Raw genomic sequence first — 16637 nt, 5'->3', positions numbered from 1 at the left:
TTGTGAGCCCCACGTGGGACAACCTGATTCCCCTATGTCTACCCCAGCGCTTAGAACAGTGCTCGGCACATAGTAAGCGCTTAACAAATACCAACATTATTATTATTATTATCAGAGAAAAGGGAGCTATTTACCCGAGGTCACACACCGGGCGGGTTGGCAGGGCCGGGATCGAAACCCGGGTCTCCCGAGGACGCTTGGATCGAATCTCCAGAGCCAAAGAGAATCTCGATCGTTGGGACGAAATTCTCGCTTTCCTCCTGAATCGCCCCTGCAGTTAAAATCCTCAGGCTGTAAGAATAATTCTGGTATTCGTTAAACGCTCATTACGTGCCGAGTATCATTTCCAGAGCCAAACAGCCTCATGATCATTCGGGGGAAATTCTCGCTTTCCTCCCCGACGGTTAAAATCCTCCGACTGTAATGATGACCGTGGTATTCGTCGAGCGTTTACTGCGTGGCCGGCACGGGGCTGAGCGCTAGGGGAGACGCAAGGTAGTCAGGTCCCTCTTGAGGCTGTAAACCTCCAATTATTTCGACTAATGTCCGTCTCCCCCACCTCTAGACCGTAAGCCTTTCGTGGGCAGGGAATGGGTCTGTCGTCCTGCACGCTCCCGGGCGCTCAGTACGGTGCTCTGCACACAGTAAGCGCTCAATAAATACGACCGAATGAACTTCCACCGGCCTTCCTGTCCTTTCGCCCTCCAGCAGCCCAGCCCGCGATTAGCCGCCGAAATCACCTCGCCGTCACGGAACCGGTTTGCTCGGCTGCCCTGAGTCTAATCCTGCAGTTCTTGCAAAACGGCTCTGACGCCAGATTTATTAGTATATTCCGAGCTGATGATATTCCAGCCAGTTTTTCCCCCTCCCACCTCTCCACCGGCATCATCAGCCCGTTTAGTCATCTTCCACAACAGCTTCACGGTGACATGTTGCGCCCTGGGTCCCTGACGCCACAGTTAGGCAAATCCGGCCTCATTTTGAAATCCGAGATGCCTAGAAAGTTCTTATAATAATAATGACGATCGCGGTATTCGTCGAGCACCGAGTGGCAGGCACTGGGGTGGCTACAGGTGACGAGGTTGGACGCGGTCCCCGTCCCACTTGGGACTCACGCTCTTCGTCTCCATTTGGCAGATGAGGGAACTGAGGCACAGGGAGGTGAAATGACTTGCCGAGGTCACCCAGCAGACAAGTGGCCTGAGTGCGGATTAGAACCCGGGACCTTTCCAGATGAAACTGCCACTTGGGTAATGAATGAATTATAACGGTTTTAACTATTGGTTTTGTGCCACCAAGCCTTAACTGAAACTGCCTGTGCATAAGGATCTTATGAGGAAAAGCAAATGAGAGGAAATCTTTAGGATAAAAAATAACGAGGTCCTTCAAATGGAGACTGAACTTAACCTTGCAATTTACGGTTCATCATTTTCCCACAGTTAGCCCCAGGCTCTGTCGCCCAAGCTTATTGAAAATAGGAACGGAAAATATTAATTGGAAAATAACTGAGGAGGAGCGTGGCCTAGTGGACCGAGCACAGCCTGGGAGGCAGAAGGACCTGGGTTCTGATCCCGGCTCCGCCACTCGTCTGCTGGGTGACCTAGGCCAAGTCGCTTCACTTCTCTGGGCCTCCGGTCCCTCGTCTGGAAAATGGGGATGAAGACTGGGAGAACCACGTGGGACGGGGACCGGGTCCAACCCAACTCGTATCAACCCCGGCGCTTAGAATAGTGCCTGGCACATAGCGGGTAAATACCGCTATTATTATTATTATTATTATTATTCCAGCAGTCACGAGCCACACTTTTGGTTACCGTATCAAAGGTGGGGCACCCAAGTGCCTAAATTCTGCAATCCAGCGCTCAGCACACAGTCGACGCTCGAATACCATGGATTGTGATTGGACAATAACTACCAGCGCTCCACCCGTCCCCCCGACTCGGAACCTGCCCTCTACACCGTAATCTATCGATTTATATTAATATCCCTCTCCCCCTCTAGTCTGAACGCTCCTTGTGGGCAGGGCATCTGTCCGCCCACTCTGTCGTGTTGTATTCTCCCAAGCGCTCGGCGCACGGGAAACACTAAATGCCACTGATGATGAGGCGCTTACTACGGTGCTCTGCACATGGTAATAGCTCAACAAATGCCATGGATGATGAAGCGCTTAATACAGTTTCTCTGCACAGACTAAGAGCTCGACAACACCGCTGAAGCGTGTAGTCCGGTGCCCTGCGTATAGTAAGCACTCAATACATAACACTGATGAAGCAGAGAGTAGTGCCCCGCACACAGTAAACGCTCAATAAATACCGCTGGCGATGATGGAACACAAAGTCCAGTGCTCTGCACACAGAAAGCGCCCAATAAGTACCACTGATGACGAAGCACACAGCACGGCGTTCCGCACGCGCTGAGCCCTCGGTAAATAACCACGACCGCTGACGCGGCACGACCCCAACACCGCCCGGAAAGACGGAGGAGGGCCGCACCCAGTGGGTCCCTGAACCCAGGGCACTGGCGATCGACGGCCACCCCGCTCAGCTCATTCCGGCTCCCCTCCGCACCTGGTACGGCGCTTGGCACGGAGCAAGCGCTCAACACCTACCCTGACGGTCGTGGTCGGTACCGAGGCGTTTCGGCCGCCCGCCGGACCCCTTCGGCCCTCCCGGGAGGGGAGGGACAGGCCGGCCCGGCCCCAGCCGCGTGCCCCGGGGACGACGGGCATCCGTCCTTAAGCCGGTTTAGCCCGGCGCCCCCCACCGCCCTTCCCCTCCCCCGGGGACGGGGGAGAATTCGGCCTCCGGAGCTGGCGAGGGGCAGCAGAAGACTTCAGTCGGGACACGGCGGGGGTCATTCCAACCCTTTACTTCATTTTACCCTTTTTTTCCTTTTCTTTTTTTTTTTTTAAATATCACTTCCATGCAGACCGTTCTCCAAAACCAACTGCCGCCCTCACCCCTGCCCCGGGCTCGGCCCGTCCTGGGGGTCGAGGCCGGGGGCGGCGGGGCCGGGGGAAGCTTCGGCTGGGGCGGCCGGACGCGGGAGGCCCCCGGCGGGTCTCTTGACGGCAAATGGCTCTACCCGGAACTTCTAACGAAAACCGAAACCGAAACACACGGGGAGGAGAGACGGAGGGAGACGGAGAGAGGGAGGGCGAGGAGAGGGACGGAGAGAAACTGTACATGAGTTTTACAAACGTATTAACATATAAATAACGGGAAGCTTCCTGGCCGGACACCTCCCCTGCGGTCCCTGCTGGAGAAACACCGCCGGAAGGGAGACGCTCCGTCCCTGTCGCGTCCGGCTCCCCGCCCCGGGCGGCTTTAGGTCTGGGTGAGCGGCGGGCGTCTTGTCTTCTTCAGTGCCACCGGCTTCGATAACCAGCCCGCCGTTTAACTGTGCAAAAACGAGAGTCTCGCGGCTGCCGGGGCGGAGGGGCGGAGGGGCGGGGGGCGGCGGGGGCGAGGAGGCGGCGGACCTGGGGCCGGCTGGTCATCGCTCCGGCTCCAGCTCTCGGTGGAGGGCGCGCTTCTTCTCGCGGCAGTGTTTCTTGTGCGTGGGCCAGTCCTTCTGCTGGCACTGGGAGCCGCAGTAACGGGCCACCTGGCAACGCCCGCAGATGTTGAATTCTCGGAGCTGGGGACGACACGGGAAGTCGGGGTGAGCGGGCGGGCGCGGCGGTTCGCTTCGCCCCACCTGGCGGCTCGGCTCTGGCTTGGGGGGTGGTCCCGGTGGCCTCCCCCGCGACAGAGGGGTTTCCGTTCGGCGCTCACGCACGTGCCGAGCGCCGTACTGAGCGCCCGGGGCGGACGCGGGGTGGGCGGGGTCCCCCGTGGGGCTCGCGATCCGAGGAGGAGCTAGCCCGGGGGTTGAACCCTCAGTCTGAGGACGAGGGGGCGGAGGTCCAGAGACGGGAAGGGGCTCGCCAGAGGTCACGGGGCGGCGACCCGGGTCCTCCGCCTCCCAAGAAGAAGAACGGTCATAATAACTTGGGTACTTAGGCGCTCGCTACGTGCCGAGCACTGTTCTGAGCACTGGCGGTGGGTACACAAGTTAATCAGGTTGGATGCAGTCCCCCATCCCACGTGGGGCTCACACCCTTCATGGGTTCTGATGCCGGCTCCGCCACTTATCTGCCGGGTGACCTCGGGCGAGTCACTTCCCTTCTCTGGGCCCCGGTTCCCTCATCTGTAAGACGGGGATGGAGCCCCACGGGGGACGGGGACTGCTTCCAACCCCATCTGCTCGTATCCACCCCGGCGCTCGGTACAGTTACTGCCATACCGTCATCATCAGCATGACTATTAACAGCCCCCATTTTCCAGACGAGGGAACTGAGGTCGAGAGAAGTGAAGCGACTCGCCCGAGGTGACGGAGCAGACATACGGCGGGGTAGGATTAGAACCCAGCTCCCGGGTCCTTCCCGCACTGCTTCCCTACAACCCCGGGGGCAAGTCAGACGCGCGGCGGCCGCCGCCGCCCCCCGGCTGGACCCCCCAAACTCCCCTCCGCCGGGCGCGGGTACCTGCTTCTCGATCATCGTGCAGGGGGGATAGTGGCATTCGTAATAGGTGCAGGAGTTCTCTTCCTCCTCCACCACGTCGCCGTTGGCATTGTAGTAGCGGGTGACGTGCAGGACGGGGAACTGTTCTTCGATGGGGTCCGTGGGAAGCTGCTGGATGGCCAGCCAGTAGAGGCTCTGCTCCCTTCAGTGGAGAATAATGTTAATTAATCATAAAATAATAAGGAATAATAAGTTCTCACTCTGTACCAGGCACTGTTCTACACGTTGGAGTTGGATACGAGCCAACTGGGCTGGATCCAGTCCCCGTCCCGCTTGGGACTCGCAGCCTCGATCCCCATTTGACAGAGGAAACTGAGGCCCAGGGGAAGTGAAGCGACTTGCCCAAGGTCACCCGGTAGCGGGATTAGAACCCACGTCCTCCGACTCCCGGGCCCGGGCTCCCGGGAGGGAAGGGAGGACGAAGCCCATCCCAGGCATCCCATTTTCCCGGTCGAGGGGAATGAGGGAGAACTCGAAAATGGGGGGCTGGGGGAGTTCCAGAGACCCAGAGGGGGCAGATAGGAGCCAAAAGCCCCCTTTTGTTAATGCTATCTGCTAAGCGCTTACTACGTGGCCAAAGCCGTTCTGAGCGCCGGGGTTGCTACGGGTCAGTCGGATCGGACTCTATCCCTGTCCCGCGTGGGGCTCACAGTCTTCTGTAGAAGGGAGGAGGGGGATTGAATCCCCCGTTTTGCAGATGAGGGAACTGAGGCACGGAGAAGTGTCCTGACTTGCCCGAGGTCACAGAGCAGGCAACTGGATTACCCCGGGATTAGAATTCGGGACTTCTGACTCGCGGGCCTGTCCTCTTGCCGCCAGACCACGCTGCTTCCCCTTTTAAGAGACCCCCGGCGGACCGAGCTCCCCCAGAGAGACTGAAGTCCATATCTGTCATTTATTTCTTTCTATTAACGTCAGTCTCCCCCTCTTGACTGGAAGCTCGTTGTGGGCAGGGAATTGTTAGCATCTTGTATGGTAATAAGAGCTACGGCATTTAAGCGCTTACTAGGTGCCAAGCACTGTTCTAAGCACTGGGGGTGGGTCCGAGGTAACGAGGTCAGACACGGGCCCTGTCCCGCCCGGGGCTCGAGCCGGGGGCCGGCCATCGCTCAACTCCACCGGCCCGCCCGCCCGCCCGCCCGCCGCCTACCTTTGCTTGCTGGAGATTTCCTCCGCCTTGGGTCTCCAGCCCCGGGGGACGAGCTGCAGGTTGTCCAGCCGATTATCCACTGTCACGGCGTTGAGGTGCACCACCTGGAACCCCGGGGCGATGCCGCCCCTGTGTCTCTCCCTGGGGAAACGCAAACGTGCCTCAGTTTACCGCCCCTCCCCGCAGTGGGGGAGGGAGGGACGGCCTCCCGCTGGGCCCTCAGGGAAACGTGGCCGTTAATCCTGCCGTCTTGTCCGTCAGTCGTATTTATTCAGCGCTTACTGGGTGCAGAGCACCGGACTAAGCGCTTGGGAGAGGACGCTAAGTAAGCGCTTGGGCCTGGGAGTCAGAAGGTCTTGGGTTCTCATCCCGGCTCCGCCCCTCGTCTGCTGTGTGGCCTTGGGCAAGTCACCTCCCTTCTCTGTGTCTCAGTTAAATCATCTGCAAAATGGGGATGAAGACTGTGGGCCCCACGTGGGACAACCTGATTACCTCGTATCTACCCCAGCGCTTAGAACGGTGCTTGGCACATAGTAAGCGCTTAAATACCATAATTATTATCAGGATACAACAATCTAACACATTCCTGGCCCACAACGAGCTTACAGTCTAGAGTCTTACCAGTCTACGGTCTCATCCCCTCCCTAACGCTTAGCACAGCGCCCTGCACATCGACAGCGCTCCGTAAAAACCACCGATGGATCGATAGGGCGGGTCACCGGCACTGGACTGACGGAGGAGCCGGATTCTTCCGCCTCAGGCCGCTGAGATGACGCGCTTTGGGGTTTCCGCTAAGATGAGGTTTTCGAAGCGTGGAAAGTACGGTTACAAACTCCTAGGCGCTCTACTCTGCCTCGCTGTACCAGTTCAATCACCCAGTCAATCCTACTTATTGAGCGCTTACTGTGTGTACTGAGTGCTTGGGAGAGGCCAAAAAAATATATAACAGACACGCTCTCTGCCCACAACGAGCTTACGGTCGAGAGACGAGCTGACTTTCCCCGAAGGACTTAAAATCGGTGACGACCTAGACCGCGAATAATACTGAGCGTAATCCTTGCGGGCGGGGAACGTGGCTACCAACTCTGTTGTATCGGCCTCTTCCAAGCGTTTGGTACAGCTCTCTGCACGCGGTAGGTAATCAAAGGTCCCTCCTGACCGTACACTCGCTGCGGCCAGGGAACGTTTGTTTTATGGTACGTTTTGAGCACTTAGTATGTGTCAAACACTGTTCTAAGCGCTGGGGTAGAGATACGTTAATTAGGTCCGATAGGGTTCCTGGTCTACTTGGGGCTCGCAGTCTAAGGAGGAGGGAAGAACGGGTATTAGATCCCCATTATCCAGTTGAGGACACTGAGGCCCAGAGAAGTGATCTGCCCAAGGGGATCCAGGAGCCAGGAGTCGAATCCAGGCTGGGATTAGAACCCACGACCTCTGACTCCCAAGCCCGGGCTCTTGCCACTGAACTAAGCTGCTCCTCCAAAGCCACGATACCGTGGGCCGGTATGTTTCCGCCCTTGGGTTCCTGGCCCGCGGACCGCTCGGTCCGCGGGAGGGTCGCAGGACGGCAGGACCGTGAGGAGCAGGGGCCGGCTCGCCGGCCGCCCAGCCCGGCCCGTCGCCCTCCCCCCGAATCCCGGCCACCCGCCTGGCCCCGCGAGCCTGCACGCTTCGCGACCGGGAATCCGCCCTTGTCGAAGCGGGCAGCTGCTGTCCACGACGAATAATGACTGGAGTATTTAAGTACTCACTCCGTGCTAAGCGCTGGGGCCCGTCAGCGTGGGGCCCGTCGTATAAATAGCGGGGGAGACAGGGCTTCTCCCACCTGCCATTTTACAAGACGGGGCCCCGAGGAGTCAAGCGACTTGCCCAAGGTCCCCGAGGAGGGAGGGGGCAGAGCCGGGATTGGAAGCCAGGTGCCCTGGGCTCCCAGATCTGGGATCTTTCCGCGAGGCCACACCGGAGCGCGAGCGGGGCGGCCGGCCACCTCGGGTAGACGTCCTCCCCCTTCGGGGTGAGGTTGGCAGGGTTCCCGGCCGAAGCCCGGCTTCTCCCTATCTTAGAGACGCTTCCCGCCACCACCGCCTGCCCAGCGCCAGGCCGAGGGCAGCGCGCTTCCCGCGAACGCCTCGTCTAAGAGGATCGACCGGCCGAACGGGCTACCTCCTAAGCCTCGCGTTCACTCAGTCCAGTGTATTTGCTGGGCGCTCATCTGTGGGCAGGGCACTGTACTGAGCGCTTGGGAGAGGACGACACAAGAATAAACAGGCACGTTCCCTGCCCACGAAGAGGCACAGAGTCTACCTAGCCTGGGGACAGGCGGGCAAAAGTGTCACGGGCCTGGGAGTCAGAGGGCCTGGGTTCGAATCCCGACTCTTGTCGCCTGCCGGCAGTGAGACCTCGGGCAGGTCACTCGATCTCTCCGGGCCTCGGTTTCCTCCTCCGGAAAAAGGAACCCAGACCCCAGTTTTCCCCTATTAGACCGGGAGCCCCTCGCAGGACAGGGACTGGGTCCGGACCCCATTCCCTCGTGCCTCCCCGGATGCTCAGTACAGTGCTGGCCCCGAATAAGCGCTTACCAAATACGTCGTCATAGAAACATTGCTATTACTACACTCGGCCCCTACTTCCGACTCGTCGTCATTTTAACTCCGGGGCCCAGGAACGCCCAACACGACGCGTCGGTGGCCGCGGGCTGGTTTCCGAGCGCGACGTTGGCCGTCGGGGGGAGGGAGGGCGGGCCGCGGAAGGCCCCTACGGCGATACTCACCACAGCAGCTCGTGGAGTAGACGCCCGGATCCCCTTCCCCTGTTTTTGTCGAATGCGTACGCAAATATTTTAGCCCCGTTTCCATCGGCGTCTACCTCCATCCGGGCCTGAGAAGGGATGATGAAAATATTTGTTAGAAGGGCCTTTTAGTCGTTTCCTTTTTTTCACCCTTTCCATTAAGCGCTCGCTATGTGCCGGGCACCGTACTGAGCACCGGGGTGGATACAAGCAACCGAGGCTGGACAGGGTCCCTGTCCCAAGTGCGGCTCCCGGTCTCCATCTCCGTTTTACCATTGAGGGAACCGAGGCCCGGAGAAGTGAAATGACTTGCCCAAGGTTACATGAGCGCTTAGTAAGCGCTCAATAAATACGACTGAATGAGCCAGCACTCAATACAGTGCTCTGCACACACCAAGCGCTTATTAAATACGACTGAAGGTGGCAGAGCAGAATTAGAACCCAGATCCTTCTCACTGCCAGGCCTGTCCTCTATCTATCATGCGCCCCCTGCCCACTCCCCGCCTCCAGTCCATTAATACGAGTAATCGTGGGATTGGTTCGGCGCTCACTACGTGCCACGCGCTGCACGGAGCGCTGGGGTTCGCTCAGCGCTGTCGAGAGATTCGCTTTTCACCCCCTAACCCCGCTTGAAAGGCGCCACTGGAGTCATCGAACACAGACCGACCCCGGATGTTACAATAATTACGGCATCCGTTAGGCGTTCACTACGTGTCAAGCCCCCTACTAAAGCGCCTGGACAGTTACAGGCCATCAGGTCGGATCCGGTCCGTGTCCCACGTGGGGCTCCTGGTCTTAATCCCCTTTTAAGGGCGCGGTAACTGAGGCACAGGGAAGCTTAGCCACTCGCCCCAGCGGACCGGGGTTGGGGAGCCGGGATTAGAACCCAGGTCCTCCGACTCTCCAGCCGGGGCTCCTTCCCAGAAGGGTCTCGGGGGCCTTCCTCTCGAGGCCAAAACGAGAGCGGGAGGATGCCGACCCAAGGCTCGGCGGGCCGGCCCCTCCCTGACCCCCGGCACGGCCTTCCAGCTCCCCGCCCGGCCCTGGCAATTTCCCGCTCGGAATCCAGAACCCCGTCTCACCTCGAAAGAGTAGCTCTCCACCAGCGGGATGTCCTGTTCGTCTATCAGGGTGTACTTCGTCTGAAAACGAACCGCGCGGTTTTAAAGAGCCGTCCGGGGGCCGCCGAGCGCCCCAACCCGCCCGGCCGGGCGGCCACGGGCTAATCGAAGGCCGCTGCCTCTCGCTTCCGCCCCGTCCGCCCGCTCCCGGGCGAGGCAGGGGAACTGCAAGCGGGACGACGCGGGCAGGCCTTTACAGGCGGGAAAAGCCCTTGGGCGCTCTCCGTTTTGGGCAGTGCCCGCCCATCAAATATTAACCCAGTCACCAACTGACACCGCTCTACGTTCATTATCTTGGGAGGAGATAAGCAGCCTTCTGGCTCAACTCAAGTTCCAGAAATGGGGACCTTCAGTTTCTACTCGGGGAAAAGTTCACCTTGAGAACCAAGGGAGAGAGAGAAGGGAAAAGGGGATTATCTTGCCTTTCTCCCTCCGCCCAACCCTCTTCTCAAGGCTTGTGGTGCCCTTTCTTCTTTAGAGAGAATGCCGAGAGATTTCCTGGAAACTTTTCTCCTTAAAGTTTTCTTGTCCCACTTGATAGTGCTTAAAGCCTACTTCCATTTAGTACGAGGTGATGACGCCGCTATTTAGCCCAGAAAAAGGCAGAACAACTCGCACAAGGTGCCTTTCTAGACCTAGGTTTAGGAAAGGTAACGCTTGGACAGGGAAGTGGGAAGGTACTTACCTAGGAAAAACAAATCTACGTCAAACTCATTGGGACACACGGAGATTGCTACCGAGCACTCCGAACGGCGCTCTGCACCCAGTAAGCGCTCAGTAAATATGACCGGTGCCTCATCCCGCTAGACCGTCAGCTCCCTGGAGGCAGGGAACGTGTCCGCCGATTCTCGGACCGGAGCGGTCCAGCGCTCGGACTGAATTAGGTTGGCGCCTGTAGGTCTTGACAAGGCAACGTCCCGATACAAAACGGCGTCAAAACCAACCCCGTCCAAACAGGTCTGTGCCTCATGTCCTCCTCTGCGAGGCCCGTAGGAAAGGGGAGGGAAATAATCACGATAATAATTACGGGCCCGGTTCAGCATCTACTCTAGGGCATGCACTGTAATAAGCGATGGGGTAGAGACGGGATAATTAGGTTGGACATGGGCCCCGCCCCACGGGGGACTCAAGCAGGAGGGAGTAGAATGAAACCTCCCTTTTACAGCTGAGGAAACTGAGGCCCGGAGAAGGGAAGCGGCTTGACCAAGATCACGCGGCGGACAAGTGGCAGAGCGGGGGATTAGAACTCGGGTGCTCTGACCTCCCCAGGCCCGGGCTCTTTCCACTAAGTCACGCTGCCTCCTGAAACCTTCGAGGAGGGAATCTCTAAATAATCCATGAACAAAAATCAGGAGGTTTGAACGGATCAATCAGGAGTATTTATCGAGCGCTTACTGTGGGCGGAGCACTTGGGAGAGTCCGGCACATCAGAGTTTGTGGACGCGTTCCCGGCCCACAGTAATAATAACGTTGGCATTTGTTAAGCGCTTACTATGCGCAAAGCACTGTTTTCAGCGCCGGGGAGGATACAAGGCTATCAGGTTGTCCCAGGTAGGGCTCACAGTCTTCATCCCCATGTTACAGATGAGGAAACGGAGGCCCAGAGAAGCAAAATGACTCACCCAAAGTCACCCAGCAGACAAGTGGCGGAGCCGGGATTAGAATCCACGACCTCTGACTCCCAAGCCCGGGCTCTTGCCACCGAGCCACGGTAGAGTTTAGAGGCCTGTCCGACTTGAATACTAACGATGGCATTTGGTAAGCACACGAGGGAATTGAAACCCAAAGGGCCAAATGGCTTGCCCGAGGTCCCACACAGGAGACAAGCGGTGGCGGCGGCGGGATCGGAACCCAGGTCTTTCCGACGGCCGGGCCGGGGCTCTGACCACTAGGCCACGCCGCTTCTCTACCGAACCACCAGTTACCGCCTGGTCGAGGCCTCGGAGAGGCGGGGGGCCGAGAGGCGTGGGCAGTGGACTCTGGCAGAGGAGGGTTTTCCGCCACCCTGGCACTTAATAATAATAATTATGGTACTTGTTAAGCGCTTACTATGTGCAGAGCACTGTTCTAAGCGCTGGGGTAGATACAGGGTCATCAGATTGTCCCACATGGGGCTCACGTTTTTTTTAATCCCCATTTTAACAGATGGGTAACGGAGGCACAGAGAAGTTAAGTGACTTGCCCAAGGTCACACAGCAGACAAGCGGAGGAGCGGGATTAGAACCCACCACTTCTGACTCCCCAGCCCGGCCTCTTTCCATTGGGCCACGCTGCTTCTCTAGTTCCCCTGGCATCGGGAAACCGAGCAGCCGCGGACAATCGACTCTACCTGCGGCTTCGTTTTCAGTTGCAGACGCGCAATTCTGTGCTCTGCACATAGTGAGCGCTCAATAAATACTACTGAATGAATGAACGAACTAGGCCGGGGTTGGGAAAGGGGGAGGAATTGGAAGCAAAGTCTGCCGGGGGCTGTCACTCTAAGCTCCTGGTGGGTGGGGAACTGCCAACTCCGTATTGGACTCTCCCAGGCGCTCAGTCCAGTGCTGTGGACACAGTAGGTGCTCAATAAATACCGCTGACCGATTAACTGATGCCTGCCTCCCCCCTCTAGACCGTCAGCTCCTTATGGAGGGGGAACGCGTCTCCTTATTGTGCTGTACTGGACCGTCCCGGGTGCTAAGTCCGGTGCTGTGCACGCAGTGGGCGCTCAATAAGTAGCAGTGAGCGATGAAGTGGTGTCTGCCTCCTGTCCCCGTGGGCGGGGAACGTGTGTCTCCCCCCATCTACTGTACTGGACTCTACTTTGAGAAGCATGGCTCAGCGGAAAGAGCCCGGGCTTGGGAGTCAGAGGTCGTGGGTTCTAATTCCGCCTCTGCCACTTGTCAGCTGTGTGACTTTGGGCAAGTCACTTCACTTCTCTGTGCCTCAGTAACCTCATCTGGAAAATGGGGATCAAGACTGTGAGCCCCGGGTGGGACCACCTGATGACTCTGTATCTACCCCTGACCTTAGAATGGTGCTTGGCATTAAAGTAAGCGCTTAACAAATATCATCATTATTATTATTAGTGGACTCTCCCGGGTGCTCAGTAAGGCGCAGTGAGAGATGAAGCGGTGTCTGTCTCCTTTCCCTGTGGGCGGGGAACGTGTCCGTCTCCCCCCTCTACTGTACTGGACTCTCCCAGGCGCTCAATAAGGAGCAGTGAGCGATAAAGCGGTGTCTGCCTCGTGTCCCTGTGGGTGGGGAGCGTGTCCGTCTCCCCCCTCTGCTGTACTGGACTCTCCCGAGCGCTCAATAAGGAGCAGTGAGCCATGAAGTGGTGCCTGCCTCCTGTCCCTGTGGGTGGAGAGCGTGTCCGTCTCCCCCCTCTGCTGTACTGGACTCTCCTGGGTGCTTAATAAGTGGCAGTGAGCGATAAAGTAGTGTCAGCCTCCTGCTCCTGTGGGCGGGGAAAGTGTCTCCCTACTCTGCTGTACTGGCCTCTCCCGGGCGCTCAATAAGGAGCAGTGAGCACTAAAGTGGTGCCTGCCTCCTGTGTCTATGGGCAGGGAGCATGTCTGCCTCCCCCTTCTGCTGTACTGGACTCTGCCGGGCACTCAATAAGTGGCGGTGAGCGATAAAGCGGTGTCTGCCTCCTGTCCTCGTGGGTGGGGAAAGTGTCTCCCTACTCTGCTGTAGTGGACTCTCCCGGGCGCTCAATAAGGAGCAGTGAGCGATAAAGTGGTACCTGCCCCCTGTGTCTATAGACGGGGAGCATGTTCATCTCCCCCCCGGTGGTGTAGTGGCCTCTCTGGGGTGCTCAATAAGGAGCAGTGAGTGATAAAGCGGTGTCTGCCTCTTGTCCCTGTAGGTGGGGAAAGTGTCTGTCTCCCCTTGGTGCTGTACTGGCCTCTCCGGGGCGCTCAATAAGGAGCAGTGAGTGATAAAGCGGTGTGTGCCTCCTGTCCCTGTAGGTGGGGAACGTGTCAGTGTCCCCCCCCGGTGCTGTAGTGGCCTCTCCAGAGTGCTCAATAAGTAGCGGTGAGCGATAAAGCGGTGTCTGCCTCCTGTCCCTGTAGGTAGGGAAAGTGTCTGTCTCCCCTTGGTGCTGTAGTAGCCTCTCCCGGGCGCTCAAGAGGTAGCAGTGAGCGATAAAGTGGTGTGTGCGTCCTGTCCCTGTAGATGGGGAAAGTGTCGGTGTCCCAACCCCGGTGCTGTAGTGGCCTCTCTGGGGCGCTCAATAAGGAGCAGTGAGCGATAAAGCGGTGTCTGCCTCCTGGCCCTGTAGGTGGGGAAAGTGTCGGTGTTCCCCCCCCCGGTGCTGTAGTGGCCTCTCCGGGGTGCTCAATAAGGAGCAGTGAGCGATAAAGCAGTGTCTGCCTCCTGTCCCTGTAGGTGGGGAAAGTGTCTCCCTACTCTGCTGTAATGGACTCTCTGGGCGCTCAATAAGGAGCAGTGAGTGATAAAGCAGTGTGTGCGTCCTGTCCCTGTAGATGAGGAAAGTGTCCGTCTGCCCCCGGTGCTGTAGTGGCCTCTCCAGGGCGCTCAATAAGGAGCAGTGAGCGATAAAGCGGCGTGTGCCTCCTGTCCCAGTAGATGAGGAAAGTGTCTGTCTGTCCCTGGTGCTGTGGTGGCCTCTCCGGGGCGCTCAATAAGGAGCAGTGAGTGATACAGCGGTGTGTGCCTCCTGTCCCGGTAGGTGGGGAACGCGTCGGTGTCGTCCCCGTCCCCCCCCCCCCCGGCGCTGTAGTGGCCTCTCCGGGGCGCTGAGTAAGTAGCAGCGAGCGGCGCGTGCGTCCCGTCCCGGTGGGCGGGGAGCGTGTGGGTGTCCCCCCGGCGCTGAATAAGGAGCAGCGCGGGACGGAGCGTGGGGGGCCTGGGGTCCCGGCGGGGGGGAGGAGCAGCGTGTGGGGCAGGGTGTCGGTCCTTCCTCGTCCTCCGGCGCCGGGCCGGGCTCCCTCAGCACATGGCGGCCCGCGGTCCTTCCCGCCCGCCCGCCCTCCTTCCCTCGCCTCCCTCGCGGCGGCGTCCCGCTCACCTTCCCGGCCACCCGGCCCAGCCGCACGATGCCCAGCTTGAAGTCCGTCATGGCGGGGCCCCGTGGTCCCCTCAGGCCCCGCGCCGGCCGCCCGACCGACCGACCGACCGACCGCCCGCCCGACCGCCCTCCTCCCCTCGGCCGCCGCCTCAGCCGCCTCAGCCGCCTCAGCCGGGCCCGGACACGCGCCGCGCCGCGCCGCCCCCCAACGCGCCTGCGCGCTCCCCCTCCCTTCCCCCCCCTCCCCCTCACACACCCGGCGCCGGACGCCCCCCGCCCCTCCGCGCGCCCGCCAATCACCGCGCGCGCCGCGCCCGCTCCCACCAATGGGGAGCCCGCCAGTGCGCCGGCGCGCCGGGGCGCGGCGGCCGGGCCGTCTCGCGCGCCGGGGGCGGGGGGGAGAGAGCGCGCGCGCCGGGGGGTGGGGGGGGAAGAGCGCGCCGGGGAGGGAGAGCGCGCGCGCCCCGCCCCCCCCCCCCGCCCTTCTGACGTCACTTTCGCGGGAAGGTTTGCGGCCCCGTCGAAGCGTCGCTCCGCCCCCCGCTCCTAAATCCTCCCCCCATAAACCCTCCTCTTTGCGAAGCGTTGACTGATGATCCTAATGTTGGTATTGGTTAAGCGCTTACTAGGTGCAGAGCGCTGTTCTAAGCGCTGGGGGAGATCCAGGGTCATCAGGGGGGCCCACGTGAGGCTCCCAGGCTTCATGCCCATTTGACAGATGAGGGCACTGAGGCCCAGGAGAACAATAATAATAATGATCATAATGTTGGTATTGGTTAAGCGCTTACTAGGTGCAGAGCGCTGTTCTAAGCGCTGGGGGAGATCCAGGGTCATCAGGGGGTCCCACGTGAGGCTCCCAGGCTTCATGCCCATTTGACAGATGAGGGAACTGAGGCCCGGAGAATAATAATACTAATGTTGGTATTGGCTAAGCGCTTACTAGGTGCAGAGCGCTGTTCTAAGCGCTGGGGGAGATACACGTGGGACAACCTGATTCCCTTGGGTCTACCCCAGTGCTTAGAACAGTGCTCGGCACCCAGTAAGCGCTTAACAAATACCAACGTTATTATTATTATTATCCTAGATATAGGGAAATCAGGTTGTCCCACATGAGGCTCACAGTCTAAATCCCCATTTTAACAGCTGAGATAACTGAGGCACCGAGAAGGTGAGTGACTAGCCCAAAGTCACGCAGCTGACAAGTGGCGGAGCCGGGATTAGAACCCATGACCTCTGACTCCTAAGCCCGGGCTCTTTCCACCGAGCCACGCCATATCTAAGTGGGGGCTTAGTCAGGGAAGGCCTCCTGGAGGTTCTTGTCTGTCCGTCTCCCCCGATTAGACCGTGAGCCCGTCGAAGGGCAGGGACCGTCTCTATCTGTTACCGATCTGTCCATTCGAAGCGCTTAGTACAGTGCTCTGCACATAGTAAGCGCTCAATAAATACTAAATGAATGAATGAGAGGGAAGGCTTCGAAGGTGGGGAGGGTCATCGCCTGTGGGATTTGAGAAGGGAGGCCATCGCAGGCCGGAGGCGGGACGTGGGCCGGAGGGTCGGCGGCGAGCGAAACGCTACTCACCCAGTCATCGCGGCCCAGGCGGCCTTCCCCGGCCCAAACTAGCCGGCGGTCCCCTCCCGCGCCGAGCAAGGGAGCAAGGGAGTTTTTGCTCAGTTTTTATTTTAATTCAAGGACTTTGCTTCATACAAAAAGTCATTGTAGAAACAACTGCAGAATCCAAAGTTTGGCTGATAAATATCACTCAGGCAGCAATGGAGTCGATCACAGAACCTGTTGTCGTCGTCGTGGTGTTTTGTTTTCCTTCGTCGGCGGCGGCGTTGTGGAAGTCCCATTTGGGTTGCATGGTCGGGACTTTTGCTTTCTTTAACACTGCTCTTAAATAGAAAGTTTTGCCACAAATCCCCGATTTATATCAAATATAATTAAAAATTAACAACCGAAGAGTACATCGTATCAAAAAAGTACCAAGATAAAC

General features: G+C 58.8%; 1 protein-coding gene across 1 annotated transcript; it reads right to left on the bottom strand.

The window, feature by feature from the left end:
* Window positions 1–2852: 2852 nt before the first annotated feature.
* On the bottom strand, window positions 2853–14761 carry ZMYND19 (zinc finger MYND-type containing 19). Its single transcript, XM_029054222.2, has 6 exons — window positions 14644–14761; window positions 9588–9647; window positions 8488–8594; window positions 5718–5858; window positions 4529–4709; window positions 2853–3639 (listed from the first exon to the last, which is right to left on the bottom strand). The coding sequence occupies exons 1-6, from the start codon at window positions 14692–14694 to the stop codon at window positions 3496–3498; spliced, it is 684 nt and encodes a 227-aa protein (XP_028910055.1). The 5' UTR covers window positions 14695–14761; the 3' UTR covers window positions 2853–3495.
* Window positions 14762–16637: the final 1876 nt, after the last annotated feature.

The sequence above is a fragment of the Ornithorhynchus anatinus genome, chromosome X4 (genome assembly GCF_004115215.2).
Source record: "Ornithorhynchus anatinus isolate Pmale09 chromosome X4, mOrnAna1.pri.v4, whole genome shotgun sequence".
NCBI lineage: Eukaryota > Metazoa > Chordata > Mammalia > Monotremata > Ornithorhynchidae > Ornithorhynchus > Ornithorhynchus anatinus.
The sequence above is the reverse complement of the archived record's forward strand: the minus strand, read 5'-3'. Positions and strand labels throughout refer to the sequence as shown.

What these genes read in the sequence shown, in the direction of transcription:
- ZMYND19 (XM_029054222.2), bottom strand. Translation starts at nt 14,694, where the DNA reads ATGACGGACTTCAAGCTGGGCATCGTGCGGCTGGGCCGGGTGGCCGGG. An exon ending in TGGAGAGCTACTCTTTCGAG is followed by an intron (nt 8,595 to 9,587) that starts GTGAGACGGGGT and finishes ATCCCTTCTCAG; the next exon opens with GCCCGGATGGAGGTAGACGC. An exon ending in GAAATCTCCAGCAAGCAAAG is followed by an intron (nt 4,710 to 5,717) that starts GTAGGCGGCGGG and finishes TCTCCACTGAAG; the next exon opens with GGAGCAGAGCCTCTACTGGC.